Source organism: Oncorhynchus keta, chromosome 9 (genome assembly GCF_023373465.1).
Source record: "Oncorhynchus keta strain PuntledgeMale-10-30-2019 chromosome 9, Oket_V2, whole genome shotgun sequence".
NCBI classification, from domain to species: Eukaryota; Metazoa; Chordata; class Actinopteri; order Salmoniformes; family Salmonidae; genus Oncorhynchus; species Oncorhynchus keta.
Genome location: NC_068429.1, coordinates 33,063,740 through 33,082,771, shown reverse-complemented (window position 1 = coordinate 33,082,771; position 19,032 = coordinate 33,063,740). Strand labels below are relative to the sequence as shown.

The 19,032-nt window shown below is 41.9% G+C and overlaps 1 protein-coding gene across 3 annotated transcripts in view; it reads right to left on the bottom strand.

The window, feature by feature from the left end:
• The window catches only part of rxraa (retinoid X receptor, alpha a), a 244,739-nt gene that overhangs the window by 151,868 nt on the left and 73,839 nt on the right, over positions 1 to 19,032 (bottom strand). For 2 of the 3 annotated variants that reach the window (XM_052525711.1, XM_052525713.1), the window contains exon 1: positions 5,676 to 5,954. The exons of the other annotated variant lie outside the window; for it this stretch is intronic. In XM_052525711.1, coding sequence (XP_052381671.1) covers positions 5,676 to 5,703 — 28 coding nt within the window. In that variant the 5' untranslated portion in view covers positions 5,704 to 5,954. Of the gene's footprint in view, positions 1 to 5,675; positions 5,955 to 19,032 lie in introns of those variants that run through there. 3 annotated transcript variants of the gene reach the window in all.

Genomic DNA, 19,032 nt, shown 5'->3' with positions numbered 1-19,032 from the left:
AACAATGGATGCCAACAATGGACAGAGAGCAAGAGGAGTAGGAGGGAGAGGAAGAGGAAGAAGAGGACGAGGGCAAAGAAGAGAAGGAAGGAGAGCCATCTCTGATGAGATTAGGGCAACACTTGTTGATCATGTGATCAACCCCGGTTTGACCATGAGAGAGGCTGGACTGAGAGTCCAGCCCAACTTGAGTCGATTTACAGTGGCGTCCATAATTCGAACCTTCAGAAATGAGAACAGGTATGCAACTATATAATGACTATTTTAGCATTACAGTAATGTACTGTAAAAAACATGACTGCATAGTATTGCATACACATTTGTAACTCTAAGCCATCCATTTACTGCACTGCATTGAATGAATGAGGTTGGTTATCATGCTGTACTACATTTTTTTGTACAGTTCCTATGCTGAACACATACTGTGTTTGAATTGTGTACAGAGTGGAAAGGCAAAGACATCATGGAGGACGAGGACGCTTGTTTACAGATGTACAAGATACTGCAATTATAAATATGGTTTTGGCCAACAATGCAATTAGGATTAGAGAGATAAGAGAGCATATCTTGAATGACACCATATTTAACAACATCAATGCTGTAAGCCTGTCACACCATACAACGCATCCTCCAACGGCACCGAGTGACGATGAAACAACTTTACAAGGTGCCATTTGAGAGAAACTCTGACAGAGTCAAAAATATGCGACATTACTTTGCAGAGGTATGTATGCAACACTACTTCCAGTACTGTAGACATACCATATTTACTCATCTGTATATCCTTTTGTCTGTTACAGGAAGTATTGGCGCTGGATGCCCATGTAATTCACCATGAATTTATTTATGTGGATGAGGTTGGCTTCAACCAGAAATGTAATAGGACAGAGGGCATTTACCAACGTCCCTGGACAGCGTGGGGGTAATATAACTATGTGTGCTGCCATCACTCAAAACGGGGTCCTCCATCACCACACTGGGTCCGTACACCCATGCATTTCAATGAGTGCAGGTTATGTTTAGTTTGTCTGTGTTATTGTTGTTGATATTACTTGAAAATGTATTGGCTAGAATATATTATGAAGATGACTGAATGTTAAAGAATTATATATTGTTATTTGTCTTGTTTTCAAATGAATAACATCTAGTGCTCACTGGCAAGTTGGCTGGTTCCATTAACCTCTGCAAGGAAACGAGCAAACAAAAAGAAACAAAACATCAGAGGACATTATTTCCTTGATAGTCAGAAAATCTACAGAGATACATTCAAGTTTCTACCTGTAGGTTTTCCTTAGAGTAATACAACTTGATGTTTTCTGTTGTTATTGGGGACAGCATGAACAAGTTCATGAGGTTTTGAAGAAAGTATGAGTAGTAGGCTGCTTATTTATTATTTCTTTTATTTTCTGATTTGAGTATTTCTACAAAAACAACTGACTGCAGTGAAAGTTCTACAAGGAACATGGTATGGCTCCCAGGAAGAAGAGGCGTGGCAGTCGTCTTGCCAGCAAACGGGTGCTGTCCTACAAGGATATTCAGAGAATCGTCCACTACGTCAACGTCGCTGATGTCCAAGCGAAGCCGCTCCCAGGACAGATCTTTGGATTCAAGAGGGCAGACATCCAGGTGCTACCAACATTTGAGACCAAGTCCTCTGTGTGGTACAAGTAGTAAAAGCTTTGATGCGTGATCATTTTCCTGAATCTTGATACTAATATTTTTATCAAACGTTCGTCAGCTCAAGCCAGTGGACCAGCAGCAAAGACTCTAACGAAAGTCCACACAAATCGTATCCAAAGAGACTGTAAGTCCTTCCTCTCTGCTGACGTGTGGTCAGATTTTGTTTAATGTTTCTCATTTTAGTTGAGAAACATTTTACATTAATGTAATTTACCAAACGCTCCAGAACAACTTACATGAGCAATTAGGGTTAAGTGCCTTGCTCATGTACACAGACAGATTTTTCACCTGACGCCCCAGAGATTACTCTGACTGCTTTTAGTGCTCACCCCTCTATCCCCTTCACTGTTTCAGCTCTTTTCAGATGTTGTTTACTCTGTACGACTATCATACAGAGTATGCAGGACCTGGGTTTGTGAGAGGGTTGCTTAAGAACATAAATACTCATTATCTGTGACGTATTTATAAGAGATGTTATTTAACGTGGTTATTGATTCATTATTTATCCTCCCAAGCCTTATATCCAAATGTAATCTAAGATGAAAAAACTAGAGGACTGTGTGTGTGTGTGTGTGTGTGTGTGTGTGTGTGTGTGTGTGTGTGTGTGTGTGTGTGTGTGTGTGTGTGTGTGTGTGTGTGTGTGTGTGTGTGTGTGTGTGTGTGTGTGTGTGTGTGTGTGTGTGTGTGTGTGTGTGTGTGTGTGTGTGTGTGTGTGTGTGTGTGTGTGTGTGTGTGAACACAGGCACTCATGTCAATGGATTTCATGGATTGTGTGTTGTATTAAGTAAATAGCTGTTATTAATTATTTGAATAAATGTCTTAAAAGTAACTGCAAACTTTGTCAAAAACATGGTTTGGTGATACAGCATGTAATGGCACGTAACTCGCTTGATATTTGGAGTAGAGATCATATTAGTCTCATTAGAAAGCTAGCATTCTCCTCTTTACAGCACTGTAGAAAACTGTGTGTTTTGGGGTCAATGTGACTGATTATGATAGAGCAGGTCACACATTAACACACAAAAAAATCTCATGTAGTTTCTTGCAATAGCTCTCTGTGACTTTAAATAATATTTCTCTCAAAAATGTGATTCCTGAAAGATGTGTCCAGGGATTTGGTGAACTCCGATTGATATAATATCCTAAATGAATCAGGAATGAGCTTCACCATAAGGACCCTATATTCATGTCCACATCATATGTAGTGCAACAAGACCGCTCATGGTCAGTAAAGTTATGTTTTTATTGGGGATTTTCAAATGAATCATTTTCCATATTTTACAAATGTTTGTATTGATCTTTTATTTGGAAATATGTCTGTATCTGTTGTCAACTCCAGTCAGTGGCTAGTCTAACTCTTTCCTGCAGTCAAACAACCAAATTGTCCATGTAGTGGCCTCATGTTTGGAATGTTACTAATATTTGTCATAATTTCATAATTAATAAACATTATTTCAAAAACCCGCCCGAAAATGTGGTGTTTCTATGTAAAACGGTTTTGTTATATTTCAGTCTTCTGTGATGTATATAAATGATGTGTAATATATGTGTAATGTTTGTCATTTGTAATATGTGTAATATGTGTAATATTTGTAATATGTAATATATCAAGAAAAACATGCCAAAATGCTAAATAAATTAGCCCTGGGGCATTATATAGTGCTATAACACAAAACAAAAAGAAGTTTGGAGATTTGTATGACATATTTGAATAACATAATGTTAGAATTAAACAATCAAGGCTTTTAAACACTTGTTGGACAATCATTTAAACAATTATGCTGAACAAAAATATAAACACAACATTGAAATCAGTCAATTGAAATACACGAATCCCTAATCTATGGATTTCACATGACTTGGAATAAAGATATGCATCTGTTGGTAACAGATACCCTTTAAAAAAGTAAGGGGTGTGGATCAGAAAACCAGTCAGGAGCTGGTGTGACCACCACTTGCCTCATGCAGTGTGACACATCTCCTTCACATAAAGTTGATTAGGCTGTTGATTGTGGCCTGTGGAATGTTGTCCCACTCCTCTTCAAAGGTTGTGCAAAGTTGCTGGATATTGGCAGGAACTGGAAAACATACACGTCCTGAGCATCCCAAACTTGCTCAATGGGTGACATTTCTGGTGAGTATGCAGGCCATGAAAGAACTGGGACATTTTCACCTTCCATGAATTGTGTACAGATTCTTGAAAAATGGGGCCATGCATTATCATGCTTAAACATGAGGTGATGGCGGCAGATAAACGGCACGACAATGGGCCTCAGGATCTCGTCACGGTATCTCTGTGTGTTCAAATTGTGTTCGTTGTCCGAAGCTTATGCCCACCGCCACCAAGCGGCACTTGGTTCACAACGTTGACATCAGCAAACCGCTCGCCCACGCGACGTCATGCACGCTGTCTGCCATCTACCCAGTACAGTTGAAACTGGGAATTATCAGTGAAGAGCACACTTCTCCAGCGTGCTATTGGCCATCGAAGATGAGCATTTGCCCAATGAAATTGACGCCAAACTGCAGTTAGGTCAAGACCATGGTGAGGACAACAAGCAAGCAGACAAGCTTTCCTGAGATGGTTTCTGACAATTTGTACAGAAATTCTTTGATTGTGAAAACCCACAGGTTCATCAGCTGTCCGGGTGGCTGGTCTCAGACGATCCCACAGGTGAAGAAGCCAGGTGTGAAGGTCCTGGGCTGGCATGGTTACACGTGGTCTGCGGAAGTGAGGCTGGTTAGACGTACGTCCAAATTCTCTAAAACGACGTTGGAGGCGGTAGAGAAATGAACATTACATTCTCTGGCAACAGCTCTGGTGAGCATTCCTGCTGTCAGCATGCCAATTGCACGCTCCCTTAAAACTTAAGACATCTATGGCATTGTGTTATGTGACAAAACTGTACATTTTATTATTGTACCCAGCACAAGTTGCACCTGTGTAATGATCATGCTGTTTAATCTGCTCCTTGATATGCCACACCTGTCAGGTAGATGTATTTTCTTGGCAAAGGAGAAATGCCCAATAAAAGCGATGTAAACAAATTTGTGCACAAAATTGGAGAGAAATATGCTTTTTATGCGTATGAAAAATGTCTGGGATCTTTTATTTCAGCTCATGAAAAATGGGACCAACTCTTTTACATGTTGTGTTTATATTCTGGTTCAGTAAACATGCCTTTGATGGTGTCTGATGGAGTTGACATGAATCCAGTTAGTTGCATTGTATGAAATAGGTTGTTCTGTTACATGGTGTGATAGCTCATACTTTGGTCTATCAAAACATATATTTCAAATTTTGCCCATCTTTCAATAATTCCGAAGCTTTAAACAGCAACATTTTCTCTCAGCCACATGGCAAAATTAGTAAAATAGCACGAGATTAGCTATAAAACTGCACTTTAGGTTTTTAAGTATTTAATATACTATGTCCCCAAGTGCATACGCAATGTAGCGTAATTTAGCCAGGTTTGTCTCCCTGGGACAGTTGGCTGTATGTCAAATGAATGCTCGAGTGGGTTTTGTGTAAATTCGATTTTAGATAGTAGCCTATCTCGTTAAAAAAATCTAATCAAATGGACAATATTTAGCAGAATATTCAGATATGAACTCTATTGAAAGAGAGAGTATGATTTTTCTGAATGAGATGTCACCCTAATCAGGCGGATGTCATCAGGACAGATAGCAGTGGCACACGAGAGTGAATTGTAGTATTTGACAAGCCTGACGCGACTCAAGTTTTTTGTGAAACATACCGTGAAACATTTCTTGAAAACTTCCAAACAAGAAGTCTGTCTTTCCATATATTGTGCACAACGTAGACTAAACATGACTTTTATTTTACCTGACTGTAATTACTCATTTCTGAAGCTTCAAAATACAGTGCATAAACGAGACTATCACTCGTAAACACTGCGTGAGTCTGAACGTTGTAACTAACATTATAAACTCAAATCTTGAGATAACAAAAAAATCGAAGAGCAAAAACTTACCCAATGACAAGAAAGGTTTGGTTTCCATGTCTGGTGGGTTAGCTCATGCCAGCTGACACGACCGTGTGAGTTTTCAGGCGGGAAACAAGGGCGTTATTCTACAAGGCTGGAAAGATGGATCCAGGGCAGTAAAAGTGACAGTCTTTCAAAAACGACGTTCGTTAGTGTCAAAATTCACCTAATGTTTCTACTTCTGTTTGCTCACTCAGCTGCGCTCACTCCTTGCGCTCCTCTCTTTTTAGTTAGAACTCCAACTACTGGATCCGCACTGCAAAAGGGACCCTCGCAAGGGGGACTCCCACCAACGCAAGAAAACCGCAACGACACAAGAGAAAGGGGGAGTTTATTATTAACCCTTGTAGGACTTTTACTTTCGACGCCAACGTCTGAACATTTGTTAAAGTGTCCTCATATAGCTGTCACTTTAGCGTCAGTCCATTACAAACTGAATATTGAGACGGTATGAAACCAATTTATCCAAAACTCGAATATACACACGACTTGGCATCTCAAAATAAGGTTGAATTGAGGCAAGGGGAAGGTAATTAAAGTGCATGTTTTTCTCGTCAAGGAAGGCATTCTCACGTTTCCGTTGTTTAGCATACACCTATTGTATTTAACCCAGTCAAATCAAAGCTGTGGCATGGGCATAAAACAGGCCTATTGAAAATAATTACATTTCTCATGTTCAAAGTATAGGCTAATGATTATACTAATGTATCAAAGGGAGAGACAATAACTGAATATGAAGTAATAAAATAATGTCAGGGCTTGAAAAGGGGTAGGATGGGGTTACAGTAAGTCAGTGGTTCCCAACCTGGGGTACTTGGGCTATTCACATGGGGAGACTTGGGAAGACTCATAAGACCATAGGCCTACTGGTAAAATGCACGAGGGATACTTTGTGGGTTCTTCAGACAGAGCAAAATGTGATTTGGGGTACAGTAACCAAGAAAGGTTGGGAATCACTGCAGTAAGTTGTATGTTATTATCCCACAACCTATCCTGTCCTCTCACATCCACTGGCATCAAAAGTATTCATGAGCCATCGGCAATGCATAAAAAAATCTATGTATTCGTTGCAGATGCATCAAAGTTTAGCCACACTTTCACAGGCCCCGGAGCTACTGTACCTACAGTATACAGCAGCATGCGGCATTTACATAACTCCCATTGCATTAGACCACAGCGAAGTAGGTCATTTCTCCATCATTGTTCCCCTGCTATCCTGTTCTGGGCATGACAGTTCCCGAATCCAAACTGCATCTGTGTTGCCTCAACATCCTATCCCTCACCACATATGCTGCACACGTGGAAAAGCATGTACTGTACTTGAATACATTGCACAAGAGTGAAAAATACATTTTCACTTGAGATTACGTTTCACCCAGAGAGTTGTTGGAGGCAGTTTTGGCAGCAGAATACCATAGCCCCCCTTCAAGTCCCTCCTGCCCTGTTTAGGATAGGAACATTTTATATATAGGAAGTCCTGAAGCCACCCTGTAGGCCTGTGCAGAGAGTTCTCCTCATCTCATTGAGTATTGAAGGTGTTCACCATATTTGTGCTGAGGCAAGATTAATAATTAATGCAATGTATGGCGCATGAAAGATCAAAGCCAGTTGTGCAATAAACCAAAAGCAAGTGTGACACCAATTCAAGGTGTGTGTGTGTGTGTGTGTGTGTGTGTGTGTGTGTGTGTGTGTGTGTGTGTGTGTGTGTGTGTGTGTGTGTGTGTGTGTGTGTGTGTGTGTGTGTGTGTGTGTGTGTGTGTGTGTGTGTGTGCGCTCTTGAACGTGTGAGACAAGAATAATGAGAGAGTTCCCCCATGCCATGTTACACTTTGAAGTGATTTCTGTTTATTTTGAATGGACAATGTGTAATGTACATGTCCTTGTAGCTATAGCTGTGTAATTTCCTTCAGATGTAGTTCTTATTTGGACTTTTATCAGCTTCAGAGTTAAGATTGGTGTTCCACACCTATTTTAACCCACACAATGTCGTTTTGGTGTCCCCCGGCCCTAGCCTCCATTGTTTCTGAACAGGGCATTGTGGGAGGTCACATACTAGTGAACCTGTTGGGAGTAGATTCTCTCCAGGCTCCGGAAAACAACCCAGACCTCTGTTGCATTTCTGAAATCCTTCTACGCTCAACGCACTTCCTGTTCAAGCCCATACACAGCAGCTCCACCAATCAAATTGAATATGAGGGAGTCACAGGTCAACTTAACATAGGGGTAGAGAACCTGGTACAATCATCTTATGATGAGACAAATGGATTCTTGACAGTAACCCATAATGTCCACAAAAATCATAAAAATATTAAACAAATTGACTAGAGGAGAGCATAGGTTACTCCCATGGCCCAGGAAAAACATCAAGTTTTACGTCGTCTTCTCTCTTCCTTATGTGAGGAAAATGTGCATCTCTTTAGATAATAATTCCAATACAACTTATGACTGCTGGATGACATTACATTCTGTTCTGCTGACCACAGGGTCCAAAGTAAAGCACAGTAATGTTCAAATCCAACTTTATTTGTCACACACCCAGAATACAACAGGTGTACACTTTACTGTGAAATACTTACTTATGAGCCCTTTCCCAACAATGCAAAGTTCAAAAAGAAGAACATTTTTCCAAAAATAAAAAAGGAAGGGGTACGAGATATTGGAGGTAATTGAGGTAATATGTACACGTAGATAGAGGTAAAAGTGACTAGGCAATCAGGATAGATCATAAAAAGACTAGCAGTGTATGTGAAGAGTGTGTGTGTGTAGTGTTAATATGCATGTGTGAGTGTGAGTGTAGTATGTGTGAATGTGTTGGTAGAGTCCAGTGAGTGTGAGTGTAGTATGTGTGAATGTGTTGGTAGAGTCCAGTGAGTGTGAGTGTAGTATGTGTGAATGTGTTGGTAGAGTCCAGTGAGTGTGAGTGTAGTAAGTGTGAATGTGTTGGTAGAGTCCAGTGAGTGTGAGTGTAGTAAGTGTGAATGTGTTGGTAGAGTCCAGTCAGTGTGAGTGTAGTATGTGTGAATGTGTTGGTAGAGTCCAGTAAGTGTGAGTGTAGTATGTGTGAATGTGTTGGTAGAGTCCAGTCAGTGTGAGTGTAGTATGTGTGAATGTGTTGGTAGAGTCCAGTGTGTGTGAGTGTAGTATGTGTGAATGTGTTGGTAGAGTCCAGTGAGTGTGAGTGTAGTATGTGTGAATGTGTTGGTAGAGTCCAGTGAGTGTGAGTGTAGTATGTGTGAATGTGTTGGTAGAGTCCAGTGTGTGTGAGTGTAAAAAGTGTGAATGTGTTGGTAGAGTCCAGTGTGTGTGAGTGTAGTATGTGTGAATGTGTTGGTAGAGTCCAGTGAGTGTGAGTGTAGTATGTGTGAATGTGTTGGTAGAGTCCAGTGAGTGTGAGTGTAGTATGTGTGAATGTGTTGGTAGAGTCCAGTGAGTGTGAGTGTAGTATGTGTGAATGTGCTGGTAGAGTCCAGTTAGTGTGAGTGTAGAGTATGTGTGAATGTGTTGGTAGAGTCCCGTGAGTGTGAGTGTAGTATGTGTGAATGTGCTGGTAGAGTCCAGTGAGTGTGAGTGTAGAGTATGTGTGAATGTGTTGGTAGAGTCCCGTGAGTGTGAGTGTAGTATGTGTGAATGTGTTGGTAGAGTCCAGTGAGTGTGCATAGACCCGGAGCAAGAGAGTCAGATCAATTAAAAAGGGGGTCAATGCAAATTGTCAATTGTGCACATAGAAAGGTTAATTGTTTAACCATTGTATACAATTAATTGCCCTGTTGGTGATGACTAGAGATCAGGGAAGGAAAAATGTAAAAATGTCATATTCTATTCATCTTCAGCTCAGATGGCTGTTGAGCCTGAGGCCTGTGCTCTGTAATCGAAGACAGACACAACACACTCTTTTAAAACGCCTCAATCGCTTGTGACCCAGCCATTTAATCCTCCTCCTTGGCCGTGATTAATAGCTGTCTGACCCTTCACCTCCTTCCATACCAATTCTCAGGAGGGTGTTTTACGTGTCCCCTGTGCCTAACACTTCAGATGCCGTTTCTCTCTTCAACCTTGCTCGCCACGCCCTTGACTGTTTACGGAGACGGCTCTTCCACTGGTCTCTTTCTCTCTCTCTCCCTCTCGCCACTGCAGCCCTTAACACTCGTGCCCGTATGTATACAGGTTGATAAATGGCTAAATTGGAACATAGTGGCTGAACAGCAACATGCTATACATGACGTCAGACGTCAGGCTCTGCGCTTCACAGCGCTGTATGGGTTTTGACTGACAGGAGTTCTGAACTTGAGCACCACACACAATAAATTGCCCCCATCCCTCCCGCTAATTGGGAAACGTTATCAAATATTTTGCTGACTGAGTGAGGAAAATTCTTTAAATTAATTAATTCAATGTATTTTGATATGTTGAAGATTATAATAAATACTGCTTTGATGTCATACAAGCAAGCCAAACACCTGTGAGTCCAAATGTGGTTTTCACATTTCCATATCATAAAACTCATGTCCTACAGTGAGGGAAAAAGGTATTTGATCCCCTGCTGATTTTGTACATTTGCCCACTGACAAAGAAATGATCTGTCTATCATTTTAATGGTAGGTTTATTTGAACAGGGAGAGACAGAATAACAACAAATAAATCCAGAAAAACGCATGTCATAAATGTTATAAATTGATTTGCATTTTAATGAGGGAAATACGTATTTGACCCCCTCTCAATCAGAAAGATTTCTGGCTCCCAGGTGTCTTTTATACAGGTAACAAACTGAGAATAGGAGCACACTCTTAAAGGGAGTGCTCCTAATCTCAGGTTGTTACCTGTATAAAAGACACCTGTCCACAGAAGCAATCAATCAAACAGATTCCAAACTCTCCACCGTGGCCAAGACCAAAGAGCTCTCCAAGGATGGCAGGGACAAGATTGTAGACCTAACAAGGCTGGAATGGGCTACAAGACCATCGCCAAGCAGCTAGGTGAGAAGGTGACAACAGTTGGTGCGATTATTCGCAAATGGAAGAAACACAAAAGAACTGTCAATCTCCCTCGGCCTGGGGCTCCATGCAAGATCTCACCTCGTGGAGTTGCAATGATCATGAGAAGGGTGATGAATCAACCCAGAACTATCTTGTCAATGATCTCAAGGCAGCTGGGACCATAGTCACCAAGAAAACAATTGGTAACACACTATGCCGTGAAGGACTGAAATCCTGCAGCGCCCGCAAGGTCCTCCTGCTCACCCGTCTGAAGTTTGCCAATGAACATCTGAATGATTCAGAGGACAGCTGGGTGAAAGTGTTGTAGTCAGATGAGACCAAAATGGAGCTCTTTGGCATCAACTCAACTCACCGTGTTTGGAGGAGGAGGAATGCTGCCTATGACCCCAAGAACACCATCCCCACCGTCGATCATGGAGGTGGAAACATTATGCTTTGGGGGGTTTTTTCTGCTAAGGGGACAGGACAACTTCAAGACATCAAAGGGACGATGGACGGGGCCATGTACCGTCAAATCTTGGGTGAGAACCTCCTTCCCTCAGCCAGGGCATTGAAAATGGGTCGTGGATGGGTATTCCAGCATGACAATGACCCAGAACACACGGCCAAGGCAACATAGGAGTGGCTCAAGAAGAAGCACATTAAGGTCCTGGAGTGGCCTAGCCAGTCTCCAGACCTTAATCACGTAGAAAATCTATGGAGGGAGCTGAAGGTTCGAGTTGCCAAACGTCAGCCTCGAAACCTTAATGACGTGGAGAAGATCTGCATAGAGGAATGGGACAAAATCCCTCCTGAGATGTGTGCAAACCTGGTGGCCAACTACAAGAAACGTCTAATCTCTGTGATTGCCAACAAGGGTTTTTCAACAGTGTATTGTTTGGATTCAGTCTTGTGTCAGGTCAACTGTTGTGTCAAATCAAATCAAATCAAATTTCACCTTTGGTCTAATAATTTACCCATAATCTCCAAACTGTTCCCTGTCAATTGCTACCATGGTTATGCATATGCTTTTCATATCTCCTCTGTAAGAAACATTTCAATTTAGCCCTATCTATATAGGCCAAGTCCCACGAGTGTAAAGGGTTAAACCATGTGTGTGTGTGCCTTAGGGGGAGACCACCACTATAACTACACTCTCTGCTATGGTAGCGTTGACAACTCTCCCCCCTCCTCCCTGTCTTAAAGTGTGTGATAAATGGTACAAGATCCTTTTGGTCTTCTTTGTGCTTTGACCATTCAGAACAAGCTCCTTTCTGTGCCAATGGCAGTGCTGTGCTATTCAGAGGAATCTGCACAAGAGCACGTTTAAACTATAAAAGTCTACTTATATTCAAGCTTTTAGCTAAGGGCATGTTTTTGATCTAGAAAAACCTAAGAGGCAAATTATCATTAGAAACTTCAAAGGCAAATTAGTCCAGTTATTTTAATCTCGTTCGCAGATTAGAGAAGGGAGAAAAATCTTTAACAAAGGTTACAAAGATTTCTCTTTGGTAAAGTATTCTAATCCTGGAACGTTTAGTAAATGACATGCAGTAGAGAGAGATGAAGAAAGAATAGTGCTATAGAAAAGAGAGGATTGCAAAGTGTGCAGGATCACCATCAGGCTGGTTGCTGAGCTGGTGTTCTGAATTGTCTGAGGTGAATTGTCTGTCCCCAGGGTGGAACTGTATGGACAGAACCTTCAAGTTCACGTTCCTTAACCTTGAGTTCAGGGTTTTGTCTAGGGATGGCGTTGAGGCTACTTCTTCTGGAGGGGTCAACGTTACTAGAGCCAGAGACAGGAAGATGTACCATACACCAAGACACTGCTATACTGTCTAAAAATATGATCCACTTCATTTAGAGCAGCTCAAACTGACAGGTGTCAGAGATGTCTTTTTCAGATCAGGATATTATAGGCTCTTCCGCCCTGTACTATGATAGGGCTCTTTAATCCCTGAGTTTAGTTTGTGTGTCCATTTTTTTCCAATGAAAAATAAGAAAATCCACAGGTCATAAGATCCACAGATGCCATACTAGAGATTCAATTCAATGCCATCCATTTAGATTCAGTGTTGGCAACAATTCATTCCAAATACTTCAGGGCATGTTACACTTTGCGTGCACAGAGCCACTTCTCTGACAGTGTTGCGTTCATACAGGAGTTAATTTGATCGGAGGCGGGAAGGTGTTTGTTGATTTCTTCCCATCAGATAGAGCTCATGGATACAGTGACGGAGCAGCAGGGCCAGGGAACAGTAGGGGAAAAACACGCTGGCTGCACAATATTTTCATAAATGATTAGAACCCGTCTTGCTCACGGCCGTTATCAATATTGAACATTACATCACCGGCACTACACAAGGGTTTGAATCATACTCTAGGCTATATGGTTTAAATACTGCCACAGGCAGACGAGAATCCCTTCACACTGTGGGAACCTGCAAAATTGAAGCATGCATCATTCTTTAATATCGCATTTAAGTGAAATTGGCTACATTTAAACAGACACCGTGATAAATCTCCACAGCACTTGGCGCATGCTGTTTTCATCACATGGTGGAAAATGGCTGTCTCTTCCAAGCATTACTGTATCTGGAATTGAGTCCAGCATTATTGCGTGCTGATAGAGTGATGGCAGTCTTGAGAGGGACAGATTGACTCATTGAGTTATTGGCCTCTGGAAGGGTGAAGGTGTAGTCACGTGTTTATGTTATAGGCTCCAGCTAAAAGGTGGCAGATACTGTCATTAAAGTACAGTATCTCACCCCCTATTCACTTCATCCAATTAGGTGATATAGGCTCATTTGTAACACATAAACAGTATTCATACTGAACATCAGAGATGACTAGCTATGTCCGGGTGTTTAGTCGTTGCATTTGTCCTGGGTGTGTTATTTCCCCTCAGTCCAGCTGGGAGAGAGTGTGACACTGTTGGACTTCAGCTGGATAAACAGTCCCTGTGGAGGCCAGGGTTCTTGTGTACACACTGGGAACAGCACACGTCCTACAAGGGGCCTGCCGCTAGGCCGCCGTCACCACGATGTAAGGCTTAACCAGGTCAGGAGTCCATGTGGGCACAGCAGTTTACATAAGACTGGAGACCACCCTATCCATGTACACAATATGTCATGTACACACACACACTTTAAGCAGAATGACACTCAGGCCGTACGGGAATGAAGTAGACTCAGGGAGTGAGTGTTTCAATAAATAAAATAAGCATGAAACACAAACGCACCGACATGAAAACAGAGTCATTAACAACTGAGGAAAGAACCAAGGGGAGTGACAGATATAGGGAAGATAATCAAGGAGGGGATGGAGTCCAGGTGAGTGTCATGAGGCGCAGTTGCGCGAGACTATGGTGACAGGTGTGTGGGATAATCAGCAGCCTGATGACCTAGAGGCCGGAGAGGGAGTATACGTGACACAATGGGGCTCGAGTGAGAGTAATTTCTCTATTACACAAAGAGAGTGACACAAACACACCCAGGAATATAAATAATAAAAAATCACTGAGTTAATTACTTTAAACAGGGAATGGTCATTCTTTAAATTGGAGTCATTTTTCCAGTTCAGACGAGGGCCTAAATGAATTGTATCGAAGGGGCTGAGCCTGGTTGCCTGGGCAGCGACCAGAGGGAGTAACAGAGCATCAGAGGTGCTATCTCTCTGTGTTATCTGGCCTCCTCACAGTACAGCAGGCTCAGTATATCTCTATCTGGGCAGTGACCAGAGGGAGTAACAGAGCATCAGAGGTGCTATCTCTCTGTGTTATCTGGCCTCCTCACAGTACAGCAGGCTCAGTATATCTCTATCTGGGCAGTGACCAGAGGGAGTAACAGAGCATCAGAGGTGCTATCTCTCTGTGTTATCTGGCCTCCTCACAGTACAGCAGGCTCAGTATATCTCTATCTGGGCAGCAGCCTGCAGAGAGCCACCCTTCCTTCACACAGCGATTATCGCCCTGTGAACTGTGAGCATGGGCCTGGCTGTGTGTCTGAGCCACACTCTGCCTGTGATTTACAGCACCCTCTGCATCCCTTCTCTCCCCTCTCTCTCTCTCTCTCTCTCTCTCCCTCCCTCTCAGCTTCTGTCTGCTGGTCAACCGACATGGTGAAGGCAGCGTCCACGGCCAGTCCATGCCACCATAAATCTGGACACTTCCTTTCACTGTCTCCCACTTCAAGGGGAAGCCTGTCCTGTTGCAAACACCATTAATCCACTTCCTCTCTGTCCACAGCCCCCCACCTTGCCCCAAATACAATTCCTCCCTCACATGACAAACTACAGCAGGGAAAGGTAACAGAAACACCCCTCTCTCTCTCCCTCCCTCACTCACTCTCACAACTATGTCCAACCAATTTAAGGGAAAAGTGAAAGGACTAAGCACAGTTAGATAGCAGATGGACCAGCTAGCACATTTGGTTCCTTTGAAGTTGTGGGAACGTATATTTTTGGTTTCCCATTGGTTCTGAGAACAAAGCCATATATTTGCTGACCGGTAAGACTGAACGTTTTTTAAACGTTCTGTGAACGGAAGTGAAAATTCTGGAAATGAAAATGTTTTGGTTGCAGGTAGGTTCTGAGAACGTTTTATTATGGTTCCCAAAAGGTTTTCCTGGAAGGTTTTACTAACATTTTTAGAATGGAAATTATAGGTTATTTGAAGGTAATTAAATAATATGTTTGAATAAGACTTGTAATAACACTATTAGCTTAATTTGGTTTAACTGGTTTTAACTCCAAGTACAGATAGGACACATGGAATATACATTTGCTTCGGCATTAATCATGCAAACACAGTTTTTTATAATTGTTGCACAGCATCAGTGAGATTCAAGCCTATGCAAATCTATTCTCTAACCATGGAATTAGTCCAATGCTCAACATACTGTATGTTTTTAAATGTGTTTTTTTATGGAACGATTTGAGACCATGACTTTAAAAAGAACCATGAGGAAACCTGTTGTAGCCTGTTTTGCAAGTAATTAATACGTGTCACATATCAGTTGAAAACAATGAGAATTAAAAAATAATTGAGTTAATAAAGCCACATACAAACACGGTCTCTCTTTTGCTTTCTTGAGTAAGGCAGCTCCAAAATGCAGGTTTTTCAGCCTAGCTCAGTGCTTTCTGTAGTTGTGGGGCAGCCAACAGAAAATACAGAGCATAGGGGTTGGTAATGTTCTCTAGATGTATTTATTATTATTATTTTTCCGCTATTTTACCAGGTAAGTTGACTGAGAACACATTCTCATTTACAGCAAAAACCTGGGGAATAGTTACAGGGGAGAGGAAGGGGTTGAATGAGCCAATTGTAAACTGGGGATTATTAGGTGACCGTGATGGCTGATGGCCAGATTGGGAATTTAGCCAGGACACTGGGGTTAACACCCCAACTCTTACAATAAGTGCCATGGGATCTTTAATGACCCCAGAGAGTCAGGACACCCATTTAACATCCCATCCAAAGGACAGCACCCTACACAGGGCAGTGTCCCCAATCACTGCCCTGGGGTATTGGGAGATATATATTTTTTTTAAGACTAGAGGAAAGAGTGCCTCCCACTGGCCCTCCAACACCACTTCCAGCAGCATCTGGTCTCCCATTCAGGGACTGACCAGGGACAACCCTGCTTAGCTTCAGAGGTAAGCCAGCAGTGGTATGCAGGGTGGTATGCTGCACCGTGATTGGCTCAGTGTTCTGTCACTCATGGGGACACTACGTCACCGCATCTACGGGGAGAGCTCAAAAATTCAAGCTCCTTGGGTGATGCCATAGAGTTACATTAGAAGTGCCCATCCAAGAAGGCTCAAGGTCATTGGCCACAGATAAAATGACGGCCAATCACGTTATATATACATTATCTTTGATTGGACTGATCATGTCAACATCATAGTGCTCCTGAGTGGTGCAGCGGTCTAAGGCACTGCATATCACAGTACAAGACGTGCCACTGCAGTCCCTGGTTTGAATCCAGGCTGCATCACATCTGGCTGTGATTGGGAGTCCCATATGGCAGCGCACAATTGGCCCAGTGTTGGCCAGGGTAGACCATCATTGTAAAAAATAATTTGTTCTTAGCTGACTTGCCTTGTTAAATAAAGGTTAAATAAAAAATACTTTCAAAATATAGCTAGCAAGCTAGCAGTTATCATCATGAATCAAGTCGACAATTTACTGTCAAATCCTTTTCAAGCCTAGTCACATGAAGAGAAATGTTAGATAAAACGTATCGGTACTCATCGGCCATTGGACATAAACATTACACAAGTTGGAAATCGCTAATTCAACAATGAGTGGTTTGGAAGGAATCAGTGGCTAACTGCAAGCATTGCAAAGCAATCACTAGCCTGCTATGCAGTGGAGTGGATGTGTGGTCCAAGTCTGGGTTAAAGGGTCTCTTTTCCAAGCTTAAAAGGATAAACATCAATCCAGCATGACTTCTGCTGCATTCAAAAACAACTGGAAACTCGGAACTGGGAAATGTCAGACTTCATTGAGTTCAAGACGACTGAGATCTGACTAGGACTAGGATAATACGTTTTGAACGGTCATCCAACTCGGAATTCCAAGTCGGGAACTCAGGCCTCTTTCTAGAGCTCCGGCCTGAAGATCACTAACGTCATTATTCGACCTTGTTTTTTCAGAGTTCCCAGTTGTCTTAAAAGCAACATAAATACAGATAATTTGATGACAAAATTTTCCCACGAAGGACCGCCGCGCCACCTTCCTATTCAAGTGAGCACAGCACAACTAGGTGAAGCAAAAATGTCTAGAATGCTGCTGCATAAAGGATGTAATATGCCAGGGAGATATGTATACTGTCGCTAAGAAAGTAATACTAAGTGTATGTTGTATAGTAAGCTGTTAGTAGTCCATGCGCCTCACCCTAATCATTTGGTCCCTTTTTCCCCTCATAATTTCACCTACTGTTCTGTCTTGGTGGTGCCCATGTAGCCTATAGCCTGTTTTAGAGAAACATCATCATCGAATATTGTAAGAGCTTTCATTGTCTGCTTACGTGCCCCCTTTATTTATTCTACGGTTCTGAGTTGGTGTACTGTAAGAACGATCTATGTTCTGAATTCTGTCGCTGTACATTTCAAAAGCACTGAACAAATAGTTATATTGATTATGTCCGTCCTAGCTCGCTCATGAATGTCTTAATCGAAATGACGGATTACCTCTTATTTGCTAGTCGTCCCCTTATGCCATAGTTTGTACAACTCAATTGTCAATAGAAACCATATTTGTTTAAGCGAGTCAGCCATATAAGCTATGTTTTTTTAAAGGCAATAAATGAGGCTGAATGAACTGTTTCACTGTCATATAAGCCTTTGCTGATAGCCAGGTGTAACAGTGGTAAGGTGTTGGGACTGCTGTTAGGACTCTGCTGTTGGGATAGCTTTATGAAGGCCCTAAGAGTTCGTGGGCACCGTTTGGCACCGTTATAGTATACAATTAATGTATTGTTTAGTGTCGTGTTGTGTAGTGGCTTTGCTGGCATGCATCAAAAATGTTTATATAAACTGTATAAACTAATGTATAAACTACATCAACCTAACAGCTACAAGGGCCAAACGCCCAAACTTGGAAAAAACGTCAGAAAGACTCACACAGCCGAGTGTAATACCTAATAACTAAAGCAACAGCACGAAACATACACGACCAGCCCGCTCTAATGTGACTGAGCAAATGGGCTGAAACTGTAAATGGTCCCATAGGACATAGGCCTACCAGCAACAGGTGGATCCATAGGTCTACATTAGGAAACAATACATCTAAAAACAAGGCCTTCAATAAACATTTAGTTTAAATTTAATCGTAACTGAAAATAGTATAATGCCTCTCTAAAACTACTTAAGTTTGTAAGAATTCTATTCAATTTGAGCTTGAGTCTCATATATGGTGTTCTTCAGTGGAGGTTCCTCAGAGGAGGAAGGGGAGGACCATCCTCCTCAGTGAATTTCATAAATATTAAAATTGTAAAACATTTAAAAAGTTGTACGTTTTAGATAAAACTATACTAAATATAATCACATCACCAAATAACATTTTTTTTTCACTTTAAAGTTTCACTTACTTAGCTAGCAAATGCAGCTATCTAGTTTAGCCTACTGAAACAGAGGGATACTATGTTAGCTACTATAGCTGGCAATTACTTTCCAACACAACACTGGAACTCTTCCAAGTCAAGGTAAGCTTTTGGTTTTACTAATTTATTGCCACCGGTGCAATTGCTTACTGACTGTACACTAACTTTGGCTCCCGAGTGCCGCAGCGGTCTCAGGTACTGCATCTCAGTGCTAGAGGCATCACTACAGACCCTGGTTCGATTTAATGCTGTATCACAACCAGCTGT